Genomic DNA, 16,324 nt, shown 5'->3' on the forward strand with positions numbered 1-16,324 from the left:
AGCCCTCTGCTGGAGGTACAAATCATGGCGGTCTCTGAAAAGCGCCATCATTTCTAGCACTTAAATGCCGAAAACTAAGGACTCAGGCTGGTGAAATAGCTCAGCATGGAAAATACTCGTTGAGATGCCCGGTGGCCTGAGTTCTAGCCCCAGAATCTACATAAAGGTTAATGGAGAGAAGATTCCACAGAAGATTCCAGAAGATTCTCTGACTTACATGTGTGCCTCACTCCCATCCAAAGCCCCCAACAGATAATCATTTAAAAAAAAAAGTCAAGGACTTGCTCTTCACTCCGCCCCCTTCTTTAACTCACACCTGAGTATCGCATGAGCTCAGACTTGTATTCTAGATTTTTCAGAGTAACTGATCTCTGGAAGAAGTATCCTAGCCATTGCTCTCACATCTGAATACTCCCAGGGAGGCTGACAATTAGTTTTCCTGGTCCAGTCTTGCTGGAGCCTTTCGATCTCACTGGTGAGTCACAGAGACACCAGCAGGTGTTCCTGCTCTCAGCCTCCCAGTAAGTGATTTCTCAGGGGGGGAAACAAGCCCTCAGAGGCGCATGGTGAATAAAACTGTTAGCGTGGTCCCTGAGACTCCGCCAACTCTTTAGCGCTCTGTAAAAAAGGAGCCTGACCCTTCCAATGAGCCAGTGCTGGTAGAGGATAGATGGGGCTGGATAACTCACCTGCAGGAAAAGACAGGCCCTTTGACCAAACAGGGCGTTGAGCTGCTCAATAGAGACCCCATGAAGATGGCCTACCCATCAGCCCTCAGTGTGTGGTGTGCATGCCCAAATTGTTTCTACAGGTTAGTTCTCCCAAAACATCCTGACACAGTGGGGACCTCCCAAAAAAAAAAAAATCTGGAACTCATAGCGTAGTAACTGCCATGCTCAGCTGGGAGGAAAAGGTTTATTTCAGGTTATAGTTTCAGTCCATCACCAAAGGAAGCCACGGAAGGAACTGGAAGCAGAAACCACAGAAGAACATTGCTTGGTGGCTCAAAGACCTGTGCTTGGCTAGCTTTCTTATACAGCCCAGGACCACCCGCCTAGGGAATAGTGTCACCCAGAGTGGGCCGGGTAGTTCTTCATCAATTAACACTCAAAATATCCCCCACTTTTACATGAATGCAGGTTACTGTGATCTGGGAAATCCTTTCATTTTAGATTACTCTGGGGTCAGTTGGCAGATACAACTGACTAGGACTTGGGGGGCTGGAACACTGTCACTCTGAGCCTGTAGCCTATGCTGGTCCAGGGGCTGTGCAAACCCTGACAGGATAATCATGAGGCTTTCTGAGGTCCCAGCCTTCAAAATGCAACAGGCCTGTGGGATATGCCCACCCTGGGTCAGACAAGGAATAACTGTTTCCACACTTCCCAGGAAGCCAGGCACTGTGCAGCCCCTCAGTTGAAGTCAAGTTAATTGTCTTTTGTTTCCTGGGAGGCCATATTGAGCCATTGTCAAAGCCTTGTACTTTTCCAGAAAATGAACCTCTCTGCATAGCTGCATGTGGTCTTGTTATACTTTGACCTATCAGAATAAAAATTTTTAATTCCCATTTTTAATTTATTTGGTACATGGATGTACATGTGATGCATGTACACACATGCACGCCACAGTTAGGGTGGGTCAGACAACAACTTTCAGAACTGGGTTCTCTCCTTCCACTATGTGGGATCTGAAGATTAAACTCAGGCCGTCAGGCTCGGCAGCGAGTACCTTAATCTACTGAGCACTCTTCCTGGCTCTATCAGAATTTTAAGGATGGGCACAACATGTTGTTTGTTAGAAGCCATAAACCAACCAGTGCTACCTTCAACATTTACAGTAGGCAAAGAGGCAAATATAATCTCCTGTATTTGAAATTATTCCAAACAAACCCAGCAATTTATTTCATGTAATTTTTTACATGTACTTTTTAGATATAATTTTTTTACATGTAATTTTTAGCTCATGTATTGTATTGATCTACAATAGTGAAATGGAAAACAAAAATAAGGGTGCTTGTGAATTCTGGAAATTTCCATGGCACAGCATGACGTCAGGGGCATGTAGCCCAGTGCCCAGCCGTTGCTCCGATGACCAGAGTCTGGAGTCTGGACACATCATCTGGTGACCCTCCTTCAAGTGCAAATAAATAGAACTGTTCTTCTTCTCAATGGGACTGCCACTGTTCCCAATAACCAGAAGGCCCTGTGCCAATCAGAGTTGCTCATGTGGCTCTGCCACTGACTCCAGCCATGTCCCCATCCACTCACAGTCTTTCTGCCTGTTCCTGCTTTCTTTCCTGGTCGCAGTTTCCATCCTGGGGTCAGAATAGGATCCTTCTCACTCCCTCTCCTCTTCAACCCCTTTTTGTAAGTCAGCACTTAACTCAGTATCCTTGCACAGTGATGCCCAGATGGACACCCTAGCAACCCTCCCCACTCCTGTGCAAGTCTAGTGACAATCTTTGCAAGTGTGGATGCACCTGCTAGACTCAGAACTCTACGGGGACAGGGGCTGTGTGTCTTGTTGGCTGCTGACCCCTCAACACTTGGTCAATATCTTGCTGCTAATAGCAGAATTAAGATTGCTGAGGGAGACGAATGCACAGTTAAGTCAAGGGTCAGAGTTGACTGTTGTTCTGTCTACCCTTACGTGAGCCCTCACCCTTGCAGTTCTCTGTCAGCCCATTGGTTACGTCTGAGTTTGGAAAAAAAAAGCACACGGCCATGAAGAGACCTTCCTGTGTGAGAGTTCTGGAAATGTGACCCCTGTGGTGGCTTCCTGAGTGGGGAAGGATAACTTAAGAACAAGTGATTCTGGAAGGACAAAGCAAGATGCAGAGGAACGGTAACTGCTTCAAATCGGCTGCAGATGGACAGAGTGGGGCTCCCTGCGGTCTGACATAAAGGCCAGGGACACATACAAGTGTCTGCTTGGTCCTGGTGAACAGCCGTGAGCATGGGAAATGGCCTGAGAAATGCTAGTGAAATTAGGAGGCCACAGGCTTCAGGAAGTAGATCATCCTCATCCATCCCCAGGGCCCAGTGGGAACACCTGGACATGGCAATGCACCTGTCATCTCCTCTCACCCTCATCACGTCACCTGAGCCCTGGCTGCCTTATCCCTCACATGGAGATTCTCAGCACTCTCCTCATCGGCCATGACAATAATTTCATGCTGCTATTACCAGAGTTGATGCCACAGCGCGCGCACAGCGGGGCCTGAAAGCCGCCACGCTCAGCCTGCTCCTCTCACATCTTACTCCAGTTCTTACAGAGGTTTCTTGAGTCTTTTTCATCTTTCTTCCCACACAGAGAGCAATAGGCGAGAGATGTAGCCCCAGGAACATGGCCCTGTTTTTACAGCATTTTATTTTATTTTTTTTAATGAAGTATTATCTTAACAAAATATTAATTACGTGTGTGTGTGTGTGTGTGTGTGTGTGTGTGTGTGTGTGTGTGTAAGTTAGAAGATTTTTTTTCTCTTCTACCATCATGTATATCCTAGAGAATAAACGTAATTGTCAGCCTAGGCATCAGGCCTGAGCCATCTCACCAGTCCGTTGTAGTGTTTTAAATAAACTTGGAAAACATGTGTCACCAAAGAACCTGTAAAGCAGCGTATACTGTGAATTCTTGACCAGGGCTTGAAGGCACAGTTAGCCTCATGGAATGAAGCAGCCGCTCGAATGGAGAGTTTCCTGTGTGATCTCTGGACACCAGTGCATAAAACACGTTACAACCCTTTCTAGTTCAAGGTCTTTGAGCTGCACCATCATATCGTTTTATTATCTTGTCTAAGCTCAGGGAACAGTCCCACAGGGTGTTATTTTTATGGGCATCTAAAATAAACCACAAAACCTAACCTGTACTTGAGCCATTGACCATCAAACAGACCAAAGAGCTAAGTCTACAAATGACACCGTCTGGCTTCTCTAATGGCTCAGAACTTCAAGAGGAGGGCCAGTGACATCTAACAGCTCCAGGCATGCTTCCTGGGCTCACTGATGTAGCAGTATGTAAGGGAATGGTGATGCCAAGCTAGTCCCTATTTGATGGAGCACGTGAAAGGCCAAGAGGGCTGGGAAGCATGTGGTCTTATCCAAGGTACCTTTGAAGCAAGTCCCTCGGGGAGGAAGGTGTGAACAAAAGATAACTTCCTTTATGAGGGAGCTTGTCATCAAGGGCTCAGGTGGGCTATAGCTGTTTTAATTAAGCTACACTTACATCCTGTTGCACAGGCATGCAGGTCTTCATTGGGAGAAAAAGCCACTTAGGAATGACTTCACCTCAAGTATGGTGGTGTGCTTCTAAAAGACCCAAAAAGGAAGTGACTGGATCTTCGTGTCCCTGGCATCTAAATGCTACTGTCTCCTTAAGTAGCACTGGTGTCAATCTTTCAACACATGTGCTTATTATATGTGTATCAGGGTTTAGGAATTGGAGTTGGATTTCTGACATCAGGCCAAATGAAGCAGAGGAGGCTCTGCTGCCCAGAGTTTACAGCTCCAAGGGCAGGACGGAGACTATGTAATGGTGGCTTAGCAGTGAGCTGCAGTTTGTCATAAGCACCATGAAGGAGAAGTGAGGGTCTGAGAGCTGGTTCAGCAGTGTGGCCTGGGCTAACCTGAGGGTGTGACCCGAAGGCTGATACCTAAGACTGAGCAAACATTACACAGGGGAAGTAGAGGCAAGAAGGGCACCTGCAGTTTTCTAGGAAGAAGGAAGAAAATGCATAAAGCTGCCAAGAAAGGGTGTAAGAGGGCTTGTCAGACTGAGAAATTGATAGTCGAGTCATCTAATAAAAGGGTTATAGGACATAGATCATCCATCTGGTTGGCACAAGGAACATTTCTCATATTCCTGTACAGCTCTGGTGAGCCCTCAACATGGACCAGAGTCCCACTTCCCCTCTTGGGTATCATCTGTGCATCTTGCAGCCTCACACCTTCCATCCTGTTTGGTATCCCATTTCCAAGTCTGTCTGCCTACTAGTGGCATGTACGATCCTAGACAGCTTGCCCGTGTCCATTGCCCCAGAACTTAGTAGTTTCTATTTTGTAAATGTTTGGAAAACAGATATACTGAACAACATCTACAAAATACACTACACGTCAACACCACCCAGCCACAGAAGGCCGTGCATTCCATGGCACCAAATACAGGCAAACCCAGAGACAGAAAGTCAACCAGTGTTGCCAGGAGCAGGGAAGGGTGGCTGCTGGTAGGTTTATGATGGCTGCACTCTCTTGAATATGCAGATAGAACCCACTACACTGTGCACTCCAAAGGGGAGAGCTCTGCAGTACCAAATTAGAGCTCAGTGAAGCCTTTAAAAAATAAAATAAAAACAGAGGGAGGGAACTGACACCAGATGGTTTCCAATGGGACCAGAAACTGTGACTTTGAATCCAGCAACCTGACAACTGAATTGTTCCTTTAAGATGCGCACAAACTCATCCTCATGCTATGAGGTCAAAGGACAGAAAATTACTTCACCAGGTCTTTCACAACCAATATGCCAAGCTATGCTCACCTGCTCTCATAAAACAACAGCATGCACAAGGACTTCCTAATGTGTGTTGGAAGGTTCCCAAGGAAGAGCATATCCGTTCCGGTCACTATGGCTACATCCAACATCATTGAGTTCACTTGACTTGGGAGTTTATGTGCCTTGGGCTTCATGACCCAAGATTCTGGGGCAAAATGGCAAAATTCAACTCTGGAAAAGTGAACAATTGCATCTGATCTTTTTGTTTGTCTGTTATTTTTATTCTTTCTCTAACTAGTGGGATTCCTGCCTCTGTGACTGAGTTTCTAGAAAATAATTTATATGATGCCAACCTACCTAGGACACAATAGGCTAGAAGCATGGCCGCCATATTGCTTTACTGAGCCAGCAGGCACAATGAGGCATGACAATGAATATTTTGAAATGCAGATTTAAAATTTTCACTTTTAAGAGGAAAGAGCTTATAGAAAAATGTGGCTTATTACCTTAAAATTAGTTGGATGAGCTCAAAAGAACTCAGAGTATCTGTGTCACCTGCTATATCCCAGATATATTGGTTTTTGATCCTTAGGGTCTAGTTAATCCCAAGGCATTGATGGAAGGCAGAATTATCTGTAGGGGGAAACTGCTTCTTGCATAGTGTCAGCTACTCAGCCACTGATTGGGATGTTGTCATGCAAGGTGAAACAAGCTAAGTTAATTACATCTGGATATGCAGTCTAACTTAAAACCCTTTCCTTGCAGTGAGTAGGAGAGTGAAAGGGGGACTCTGTGGAGTTGCTCTGTTCTCTTGAAGCCCACAACTTCTGGACCCAATAGCAACATTCCTACCTCATTTGGGCTCCTAGATACTTCCATTCTCTGTTAGCATGTGACAATGAATCTGTGTCTCATGCACAACTGGGACATTTCCGTGGGTCTCCAGATGACTTTCCCTACTGTCCTGGTATAGCTTGGCTGACAATGTTACCCGTGCTAAGAATAAACACACTAGCAGGAGAGAAGCATGCTCTAGGCTGTGTGCACATTTGTAATCCCAGTACTAAGGCCATTGAGGCAGGCAGATCTTGAGTTTGAGGCTATCCTGGGTTACAAGATGAGTTCTAGGGTAGCCTGAACTCATAGCAAGGGTAGCTCAAAAAGGACAAAACAGAAAACAAAGGAGCAGTTAAGTCAAAATCCTTCACTTATTTATCACATATTTATTGGCCAGACTGATGTCCTTTTAAACTTTCTGTCAAGTTCCTGAGCCTCATACACAGCAAGACATTATTAGGGAACTGGGTCTTGAGGCTTTGAATTCACTGTGCCACCAAAGATGGCCTTGGACTTCTGATCCTCCGGCCATTGCTTCCTGAATGTTGGGATTACAGGTGTGTACCATCACACGCAGTGTTTAAGCAGTCCTGGGGCTAGAACCTGGGGCCCCAACTAGCTACATCGACAGCAGGAAATGAATTCTCTCTAGAAGTAGTAACTAATGAGATCCATGGGGTTGGCCTTAACCCAGTATGACTGTTATCTTCATAAAGAGGGGACAGACAAAGGCAGAGGGAATTGATGAGAAAAGATGCAGGGAGCACACCATGGGGGACAGAGGCAGAGCCTGGAACTCTGCTTCCACAAGCCAAGGAACAATTTGGGAGAGACAAGAAAGAGTCCTTCTGTGGGTCTCCGGGAGAGCTGTCCTGATGGTCCCTTGTCCGGTCTCCAGAATAGTAAGACAATATATTTCTGTCATTCTAAACACCTGGTATTTTAGCAAGTCTACGAAACTCCCTCAGTAGATAGCATGTGCCAGGCAAACATCTCCGGCTATGTTGGAGGGGTCAGCTAGTTACACAGATCTGCTCATTTACATATCATAGGTAGTATTTCCAAAGTCCCTCTTCCTCCCCTTGTTCTCGTGGGCAGGAACAGACAATTGTCAGTATGCATTGCATTAATTTTTAACAGGGAGCAGATGAGTCAGGGTAGAGGTGTGGGACATGAGTGACATGATGAGTTGACATTGTTAAGTGTATACCATTGTGATGTGTGGGACAGGGCTGGAGAAGGGCTAAGGACCACTGTGTGCCCACATCAAGGAGACGAGCATTGCAGGCACACGAAGAAGCCAGTGCAAAGGCCCTGTGGAGAAATAGGAGGTGAGTGTCCAGGAACAGCAAGAAGCCACATGGACAGGCAGGTCTGAAGGATGGGATTTTTTGCAGGGTATAGGCTCTGATGTTGAAGGAACAGAGCATCGATGGAAGATGCCTGCAGGAATTCATGGACAAGCCCACAGTCCTGAAGGCTCACTGGCTGCAGCCAAGGGACAAGGAAGAAGACCAGCTGGAAGCATTGGATCAGCGTGGGGGAGAGGAATCGAATTCCAGAAATATATTGAACATGAAACTCGACAGAAAGGAAGCGGAGAAGAGATGCGATCCCCAAGTAAATGAGACAAAATGTCCATGGACCTCAGGAGCAAGCAACATCCTTCCTCAGGGAAACTCACAATGGGCCAGCCAAGTACAGAAAGATGTAAAAGGCCCAGTTGAGGAAGAAGACTCCTGTGAGCCAAGTTCTCCCTGCTTGGTGGGCTCTGCATGGAGAGGGGCATCATGGGGCTCCAGACTGCTCCCACTCTCCGAGCACCAAGATGGGCCTGGGGCTCATCATGGGCAGCTGTGCTCTGCGGCCCTAAGCAGGATGGAATGTTGTGAGTTCAGCCATGCCACACAGGTAGCCAAGGGAGGGGAGATACACTCACTGGGATGACGGATACTTAAAGGGAGGGCCAAATTTTGTTCAGCCAAGAGCTGGTAGGTTTCAAGTGGCAACAACCATATAGTTCTAAGAACTCCTTTTCAAAACCCTTCATTTAGAAAATCAAAGAATTGTTTCTGATAGCCTAAGAGAGGCCTGGTGAAGAGAGAGAGAGAGAGAGAGAGAGAGAGAGAGAGAGAGAGAGAGAGAGGGAGGGAGGGAGGGAGGGAGGGAGGGAGGGAGGGAGGGAGAGAGAGAGAGAGAGAGAGAGAGAGAGAGAGAGAGAGAGAGAGAGAAAGAGAGAGAGAACCTGCACAAGTGCTAATACACCCGGGGATGGAGCAAATCACATGTGCTTACCAGTCCTAGCTCTGGTTCTTCCCTGGCCAGGAACCACAAACTCACAAGAGTGAGAAAAGGCAGAAGCTGGCTTACAGCAGGGACTGTCCTTCTCTGTGCCAATTTTCTCCAGCACGGGGATTCTACACGTTTCAGAGTTCACGTGTTTTGCGTTCATGGCTAATCACAAAGGTGAACCCTGTTGCCAGGCATTGGTCTTTGCCCTGGCACCGCCTGTGAATCTCTCTGCCTTCCAAATGATCTGGAAGCAGCAGCCTAGCACAAAGACAAAGGGAGCATCAGCCACACAGAGCTGTAGTATTGACTGAGCCAGCTCTCCTTCTGGGGAAGTTTCAGCTAAGTATTTGATGTGTAGTTCCATCTATGTCTATGCCCCCATATTCTCCATATTTAGTAAAAAAAAAATCAGAATTGTATATTTAGAGTGGGCTAGGGAGGTTAAAATAACAGAAAACACCCATGAAAACTAACAAAGCAATCCATGTGAGATTATGGGATATTGATTAGACATGCATGTGTAATGAAGTTCAGTTGTATTTCCATATTGACATCATTGTTTAAATCACATTGACATGGAATCACAAAATCCCATAATAGTAATGTTGTTAACTAACATTAATAGTGAGAAGGACCTGGGCTTTGGTGATGCCTCTGGGGTTTGACTGATGGTCCCCGCCCATGGTCACTGGGCAGCTCAATTCACCACAGAGAAACAAGCAATTTGTCTCAATCAGGCATCCTGCCTCCAACATCCACCTACACTGCAATCAAAGGCCTCGCTGTGATGTGTTTGCTAGGCTGAAAACCTTAGAGGCCTTCTCCATTTCCTCCCTAAACAACTGAGTACTGAATAAATACAACTTCTCACTCTTTCCTTATGGCTACATTACTCTGCCACAGAGAAAACGGCAACAAGTCAGGTGAGGGCCAGAGATGGTTGAAAAGGTTCACACCTCACAGCTTACATTGTCAGTACAAGATCATTAAACAAAGATGAATTGGAAAATACATAAATTCTAATAAGTTCCAATTTTTTTTTTAAATTTTGGCACAGGTTCATACATCTTGGGATGAGCGTGAACTCATTGTACAATCAAGGCTGATCTTGCACTGCAGGTCATCCTGCCTCTGCCTCCCTAGTGCTAGAATTCTAAGTGTGAACCACACACCCAGTTTATGTAATCCTGCAGACGGAACCTAGTAAACTTCAGTTATACTGGGCAAGCATTCTACAAATGAGCTACATCTCTAGCCTCTTGAAGGTCTTCATTATTTCCTAAGTCCAAAATAGGCAAATAAAAGTGGCAACTCAGTATTATTTGCTTATAAACAGATCATGTTGCAAAAATCCATCTGCCACCAAGTCAGTGGTTTAGGAAACACTTCACATCCCTCATCAGGAACAGGGACACTGCTGGTTTGCTTAGTGCATTTGCGTTTGCCAATGACATCTGGGTTCATTATTACAATTGCTTTGTGAAATATTCAGATACTATCGTTCTATGGTCAAAGGAGAAAGTGCAGTTCCCTGGGACACAGGAGACACAATCCACTCAGGGCCGTTTCATCCATACTGTTTTGCTGGGAAATACCTTGACCTCTAATCCTGTAGGCAACAAAGGAGGCAGGAAAACACTGCTACAGCCAACACTGCAGTGAAGCCGTGGCCCTGTTGCTCTTGGCTCAGGTACTCAGTTCCTCCTGTCTTCTTATAATGTGGTTTTCATGACACCAAGAACATCACTCAACTTGGTGGTAAAAATAAAGAACGAGGGAGGGCCTGCAGCTACAGCTCTGTGGTCCTTTCCGTTCCTTACCTCCTCCCTTCAGGGGCCACTGCATGCTTCAGCATCTCTTCCATACACTCTACACCTTTTAACTCCAAAATGCTATTTCAGATACATGATTCCTAAGACATGAGCTCCAGGATGGTTGGGCAGAAGCTGGGAGGGAGCAGGAGGAACAGGTTCTTTACTGGTGACTCTCAGAAGTGACCAGGAAAGACAGGCTTGATTGTCAGATGTGCAGACACCTGGGTACCACACCAAACTCCACCCTAATCGCAGACACAGGTCTAGGACTAAGTGGATGGGATGGGGCTGTTAAGGTGGTGTGGGGATGCTATTGTGGGAAGCGCTACCATAGATCCTACTGTTCCTAGAAGCCACACCTACTGCAGCAGTCACTTCTGTCTCTGTTCCCTATCTACTGTGGCAGGTGGTGATTTTCTTCCAGGCCAACCGTGAGCTGCACCTTATTGGCAGAGACATGGGGAGGTCAGTCACACTCCAGGAACAAACTTCTCACCTGTTTGTGGTTTAGGTTGAACGACTTTCCTAGGACTGATGCATAGAAGCAAGATTTACGCCTACCTTGAGACAGAGTAAGTCTCATGTCTGCCTTGTAATAGAGGCAAGCCTTGTCTCAGCCTTGTGATAGAGGCAAGCCCCACTCCAGCCTTATTGTGGCTACCAAAAATATTAGTGCCATGGGCCCCTCAGCTGGACATACCCTGGCACTGCCTCTGTGGTGAGAAATATGTCCTTGGGGACTGGATTTGCAATGGGAAAGGTGCCCATAACAACTTAGCACTGAGATCGAAGACCCACCCAGGAGAGAATTCACATCTGGGTCTGAAGCCAGGGTGACTACAGCGAAGACCTGATATCCTGGAAGGACTTGAGTAGTCTTCTTGAAAACAGAGGAGAAGAAAGAACTTCTCAGTAAGGACAAGATGGACACCAGGACTAGTGTTCTTGACTTGACGACAGCTATGTGTTTTATGACCATATCTCGCCTGGTTTCTGGCAATAGAACCTGAGTTCTTTCTGGTTCAGTGAATGTCCAGCATCCACCCCTGGAAGCAGGAATAGCCATTGTGAGGACTGACCAGGGACTCACCTTGCCAATGATGCTTGTAGTCACACATGCGGGACAGGGCGATCATCATGGCACAGTACAAGGGCAAGATGGCGGCACAGAGCCGCCAGCTCTTCCCCCGCCCACTCTCTGTGAAGCAGTGCAGCTTGCCAGCCAGGTAGAACGTTGTGAAACCAAGGCCCGAGAAGGCAACTGCCAAAGAGAGAAAGCAGGCATTACCCAGCCAGTGAGGAGTAGCAGGAATTTTGTGTATCTCAGGCTTCCTGTCTGATATCATCATGCCCCAAGGCCAAGGCCAAGAGGAACCAGGTACCATGTAGACAATCTGTTCTCCTGCCACAACAATTCGGGAATAAACTATCAACCATGAAAATGACTCTCTAGGTCTGCATGTGCCCAAAGCCTATTCTGTGTCATTATCACTTCACTTGCTCGCTCACTCATTAAACCTTGTTCAACAAAGGTTTAATGATTCTTGTGATGGGTAATCTTGGTAAACTTGACACACATGGGAAAATGCAACCTCAATTAAGAAACTGCCTTCATCAGATTGACCCACAAGCATGCCTTTAGGGCTGTTTCTTGATTGCTAATTGAAGTAGGAGTGCCTAGCCCACTTTGGGCAGTAATCATCTCTAGACATGAAAGGCTGAGCTATTTAAGAAAGGTAGCTGAACATAAGTCAGGGAGCAAACCAATAATGAGGCTCCTGCTTCAAGCTCCTTGGCTCCCCCAATGATGGACTGTAACCTATATGGTGAAATAAACCTTTTACTCCCCAAGTTGCTTTTTATTTCCAGGGTGGCTTATCACAGCACGCGCACACACACACACACACACACACACACACACACACACACACACACAAAACGCTAGAACAGATATCCAGGATATGCTAGGCAGACAAACACTAAATGAGGGAAGGAAAAGATGAGGCCACCATCTCTGCTCTCACAGGGCTTAGGGGCTAATAGAAGGACATGGCCATTCTGAGAGATTATTTTAAAATGTGTTACACTCAATAAGAAAAAAAAAAATGCACCCAGGGGTAAAAATTAGTAAGAACTTCTTAGATTAGAAGGGTCAGAATGTTGAGGCCTGATCTTTGGGTAGCATAACTATAGATATTTTTATGTCAGGCCCCCACTAGCCACAGCATCTCAGCTCATTGCTGATGTAAAAGAATCTCTTTACAAGGTCGGATTGACCATAAACTGTGTTTATGTTCAGTGAGAAACTCTGTGGCCTCATTGTTCCCAGAAACTCCCCAACCACAAGCCCAGCTGCCCCCCAACTGCCAGACACACTTTCAAGGTCAGCTAGAACTTCTTGTTAGCAAAGTAACGAGTCAGAGGTGACCACCCTGTTCCACCCTCCACAGTTTTCACTTTTAAATATGCAATACAACTTCCACTCAGGGACAGGGCTCAGATCCAGAACTGGCTGCCTCCATGAGCTCAGAAAATAAAGCTTTCATTTGAATCTTCTGTGTCTGAAGTGAGTTTTCTCAGCTTCCACCCTGAACCCAACAAGGACAAGTAGGAAGACTGAGATGACCTCTGGGTTTTCGTAGAGACAAAATATACAATGGCAGCCTCTGCTAGGATGATGTCAGCAGATACCAAACAGGAGTGGACTTGCTGGAAAAGCCCTTCATGGCAAACACCTTAAATTATTTTTGAAATATAAAGTTACTGTATCTTAGAAATGCAAAGGCTTAAAAACCATGGAGCTTGGATATAGCATACATCAACCCCAAGCTTTCATCCATTTGTGACAATATGAATGGACCTGGTAGACACAATATTAAGGAAAATATTAAGGAAAATAAATGTGTCCCAGAAAGACTGTTCTAGTTTTGTTTCTGTTGCTATCATGACGTCCTAAAAAAAAAAGCAACTTGAGGAAGAAAAGGTTTATTTACTCAAGGTTCTGGGTGACAAGTCCATTACTGTGGAGAAGTCAAGGCAGGAGAGCAAAGCATTAGATGTATAGCCCAGAGTGGAGAGAATAGATGCACGGAACCTTGCTTTCCTGATCTCAGGTAGCTTTCTCCTCTCACATACTGTTCAGGATGCCCTGCTTATGGAGTGGTGCTGCCCACCAGGAGCTGGATCTTCTTTCATAAGTTACCTATTAAGACAATCTCCCACATTCATACACACAGGCCAACCTATCCTGTAAACCTTTTCTCTAAGAATCTCTTTCCAGCCGGGTGTGGTAGTACATGCCTATAAATGCCAGCACTCAGGGAGGTAGAGGCAGTAGAACTGCTGTGAGTTTGAGGCTAGCCTGGTCCACAAAGAAAGTCCAGGATAGCCAAGGCTACACAACGAAATCGAGAGTTAAAGCTAATAAACACAAAGAAAAACACCAGATGTTTTCACTCATGCAGGATCTAAAATTCTGATCTCACAGCAGAGAGTAAAACAGTGGTCACTAGCTTCTAGAATAAATAATAGAAATAGAGAGAGTTTGGGTTAAAGGCATCAAAACAGCTTAGTAGGAAGGCGTAGTTCTAATGCTCTATAGCATAGCAGAATTTCTATAGCCTATGGCATCTGTTGTGTATTTCAGGATGAACAGAAGTATATGAAGGTTCCTACACAAAATGGTAAGTGTTTGAGGAGATGGAAACGCTACCTACCCTGACTTGATCATTCTGCATTGTTTACAAGTATCAAACTAACACACTCAACCCTATAAATAGGTACAAATATCACAAATATTAAAACTTCTAAAAAGAATTGATGCTGGAAAAAAAACCCACAGTTTATCTCAGTGAGACTTAAGCCTCCTGAGTGCTTAGAACAGCCATGGACACACACACAGTCTCCTTTAATAGATAGGAAACCTAAAACAGAAATCACTGGTATCTAAGTCCAATTGCCTGACAGTCTACCTGTAGTGGTCTGGCATGGTCCCTGGATTAGGTGCGTTTGTTCTTGGGTGCTGTCCTCTGTGCTGTACCTGGATGTCCCAAGGTTATAATGGCTGCCACGACTGAGTGCAGAGGCTTTCCTTGAGGCCAGGTGCTGCAGCTGCTCACCTTCTCCAGAGGGCAGACTTACCAAACCTTCGTCTTGACTGGAAGGTCTGTCTAAAGGTGAGAGCTTCTACACACACAGCCCACACAGTGACATTGTTTTGTTTTAATTTTATTAATTTATTCAAATTATAACTAAATTGTTATCCCATAACTTTTATCCTCCTGTTCCTCCCTCCATCCTTCTTTCACCCTATTCCCCTCCCCTATGTCTAAGGCCGAGGGGGACCTCCTTCCCCACTATATGGTCATGGGCTATCAAGTCTCATCTTGGTAGCCTGCTTTTTTTTCTTCCAGTGCCATCAGGCCTCCCCACCAAGGGGAGGTGGTCAAATATGGGACATCAGAGTTTCTAATGGATGGAACTAGAAATGATCATCCTGAGTGAGTTAACCCAGAAGCAAAAGACTCACACGGTATATACTCACTTATAATTGGACACTAGACCAAAAGGCATGTCCCACAAAAGTCTTCACTTACTAGGAGATTGGGATAGATGTGAGGACATCCTACTGAGACTCTAGGTAAGAGAAATACAGGAGATAGGGAAATAGAAGGACCCAGAGGGTCCTAGAAATCTACATGAAGAACATCTTGACGGATGGATCGGGGCACAGGGGGGTGTGCTCAAACTATTGCACTAACTAAGGACAATACAAGTAGTAAACATCGAACCCCTACTCTTATCTAGCCAATGGCCAGGACATTCTTCACAGTTATGTGGAGAGCAGGACTGACTCTGACACACAGTGACTTTGGGAGAACAGGTCTGACAAATACTTTGTCAGTACACCACCAAGTCCAAGGGATGAAGCGTGAGCATCATGACAGAGTTTCTTATAAATACAGGCTATTAGGCTGGCTCCAGACCCATGAGTGAGGGCTGGCTTTTTACAGTACTGCCAAAAAGGATCTGTATTGCACACTGCAGTGTGAGAAGCCCTGACCTAAAACCCATCCATTATCCTTTTAAGGGGTCTTTAGGTCAATCTCAAGGAGGTAGCATCAACCCTGAGGGGGGACTGGAGCATGCTCTGTGCAGAGTTGTTTACAAAAGTGGAAAATGATTCATCAGAGGCATAAACAACCAAGCTGGGACACCTCCAAAAGTCAGGGGGGTGGGAGGCAATATGAAAACTCAGGTCATGTAACAGTGTTGGATGAAAAGAAGAGACCTCAACAGTAGGCTCCAGGCCAGCATAGCTGTAGTGTATAACAGGATTTCCAAAACATCTCTGAAAGTTATATAGCTACATGAAAGAGTTATGAGTATGAACTTACACCAAAGTAGGTGCCAAAGCAAACAAAGTAGGTCTCCCTCAGCCGCCAAAGCAAACAAGGTCACAGTGGATTTCCACTGCCTTTTAAGTAGACGTTAAACTTGCTTGTTCTTAGGTACCCAAATGAAGCAAAAGTCAGGAAACACAACTGGGAGGTGCAGGTGTGCACTGGACTCTTTCTCATTATCACCAGCATTCCAACAGCATTACACATACTGAATAGAGGATGTGAGGCACGGCACTGCCCAGCACGGCACGCTAGCATGATAGGAGGATATTACGTGATTTCCATAGTGTTCTAAAGGGGAACTATTTGGGTACCATCCAAGCTGGCTCAATGGCTTCTTAGTTCTCACCCACATGCACTAGACTCCATCCTTTTCTGTTTGTTTACATTCTCTCTTGAGGTGTAGGAGTGGGAAGGCTGGACAGCTTGTTCCTATTGCCTCTGGCCTCATCCTGAACTCTTACAGGAAGAACAAAATAGTCTTTATTGGA

General features: G+C 45.7%; 1 protein-coding gene across 5 annotated transcripts in view; it reads right to left on the reverse strand.

Moving 5' to 3' along the window:
- PLPP4 (phospholipid phosphatase 4) overlaps positions 1-16,324 on the reverse strand; it is a 147,067-nt gene that overhangs the window by 712 nt on the left and 130,031 nt on the right. For 4 of the 5 annotated variants that reach the window (XM_084767001.1, XM_084767003.1, XM_084767000.1 and 1 more), the window contains one exon: positions 11,522-11,692. The exons of the other annotated variant lie outside the window; for it this stretch is intronic. In XM_084767001.1, coding sequence (XP_084623127.1) covers positions 11,522-11,692 — 171 coding nt within the window. The remainder of the gene's footprint in view (positions 1-11,521; positions 11,693-16,324) is intronic. 5 annotated transcript variants of the gene reach the window in all.

The sequence above is a fragment of the Acomys minous genome, assembly GCF_964271855.1.
Source record: "Acomys minous genome assembly, chromosome: 2".
NCBI lineage: Eukaryota > Metazoa > Chordata > Mammalia > Rodentia > Muridae > Acomys > Acomys minous.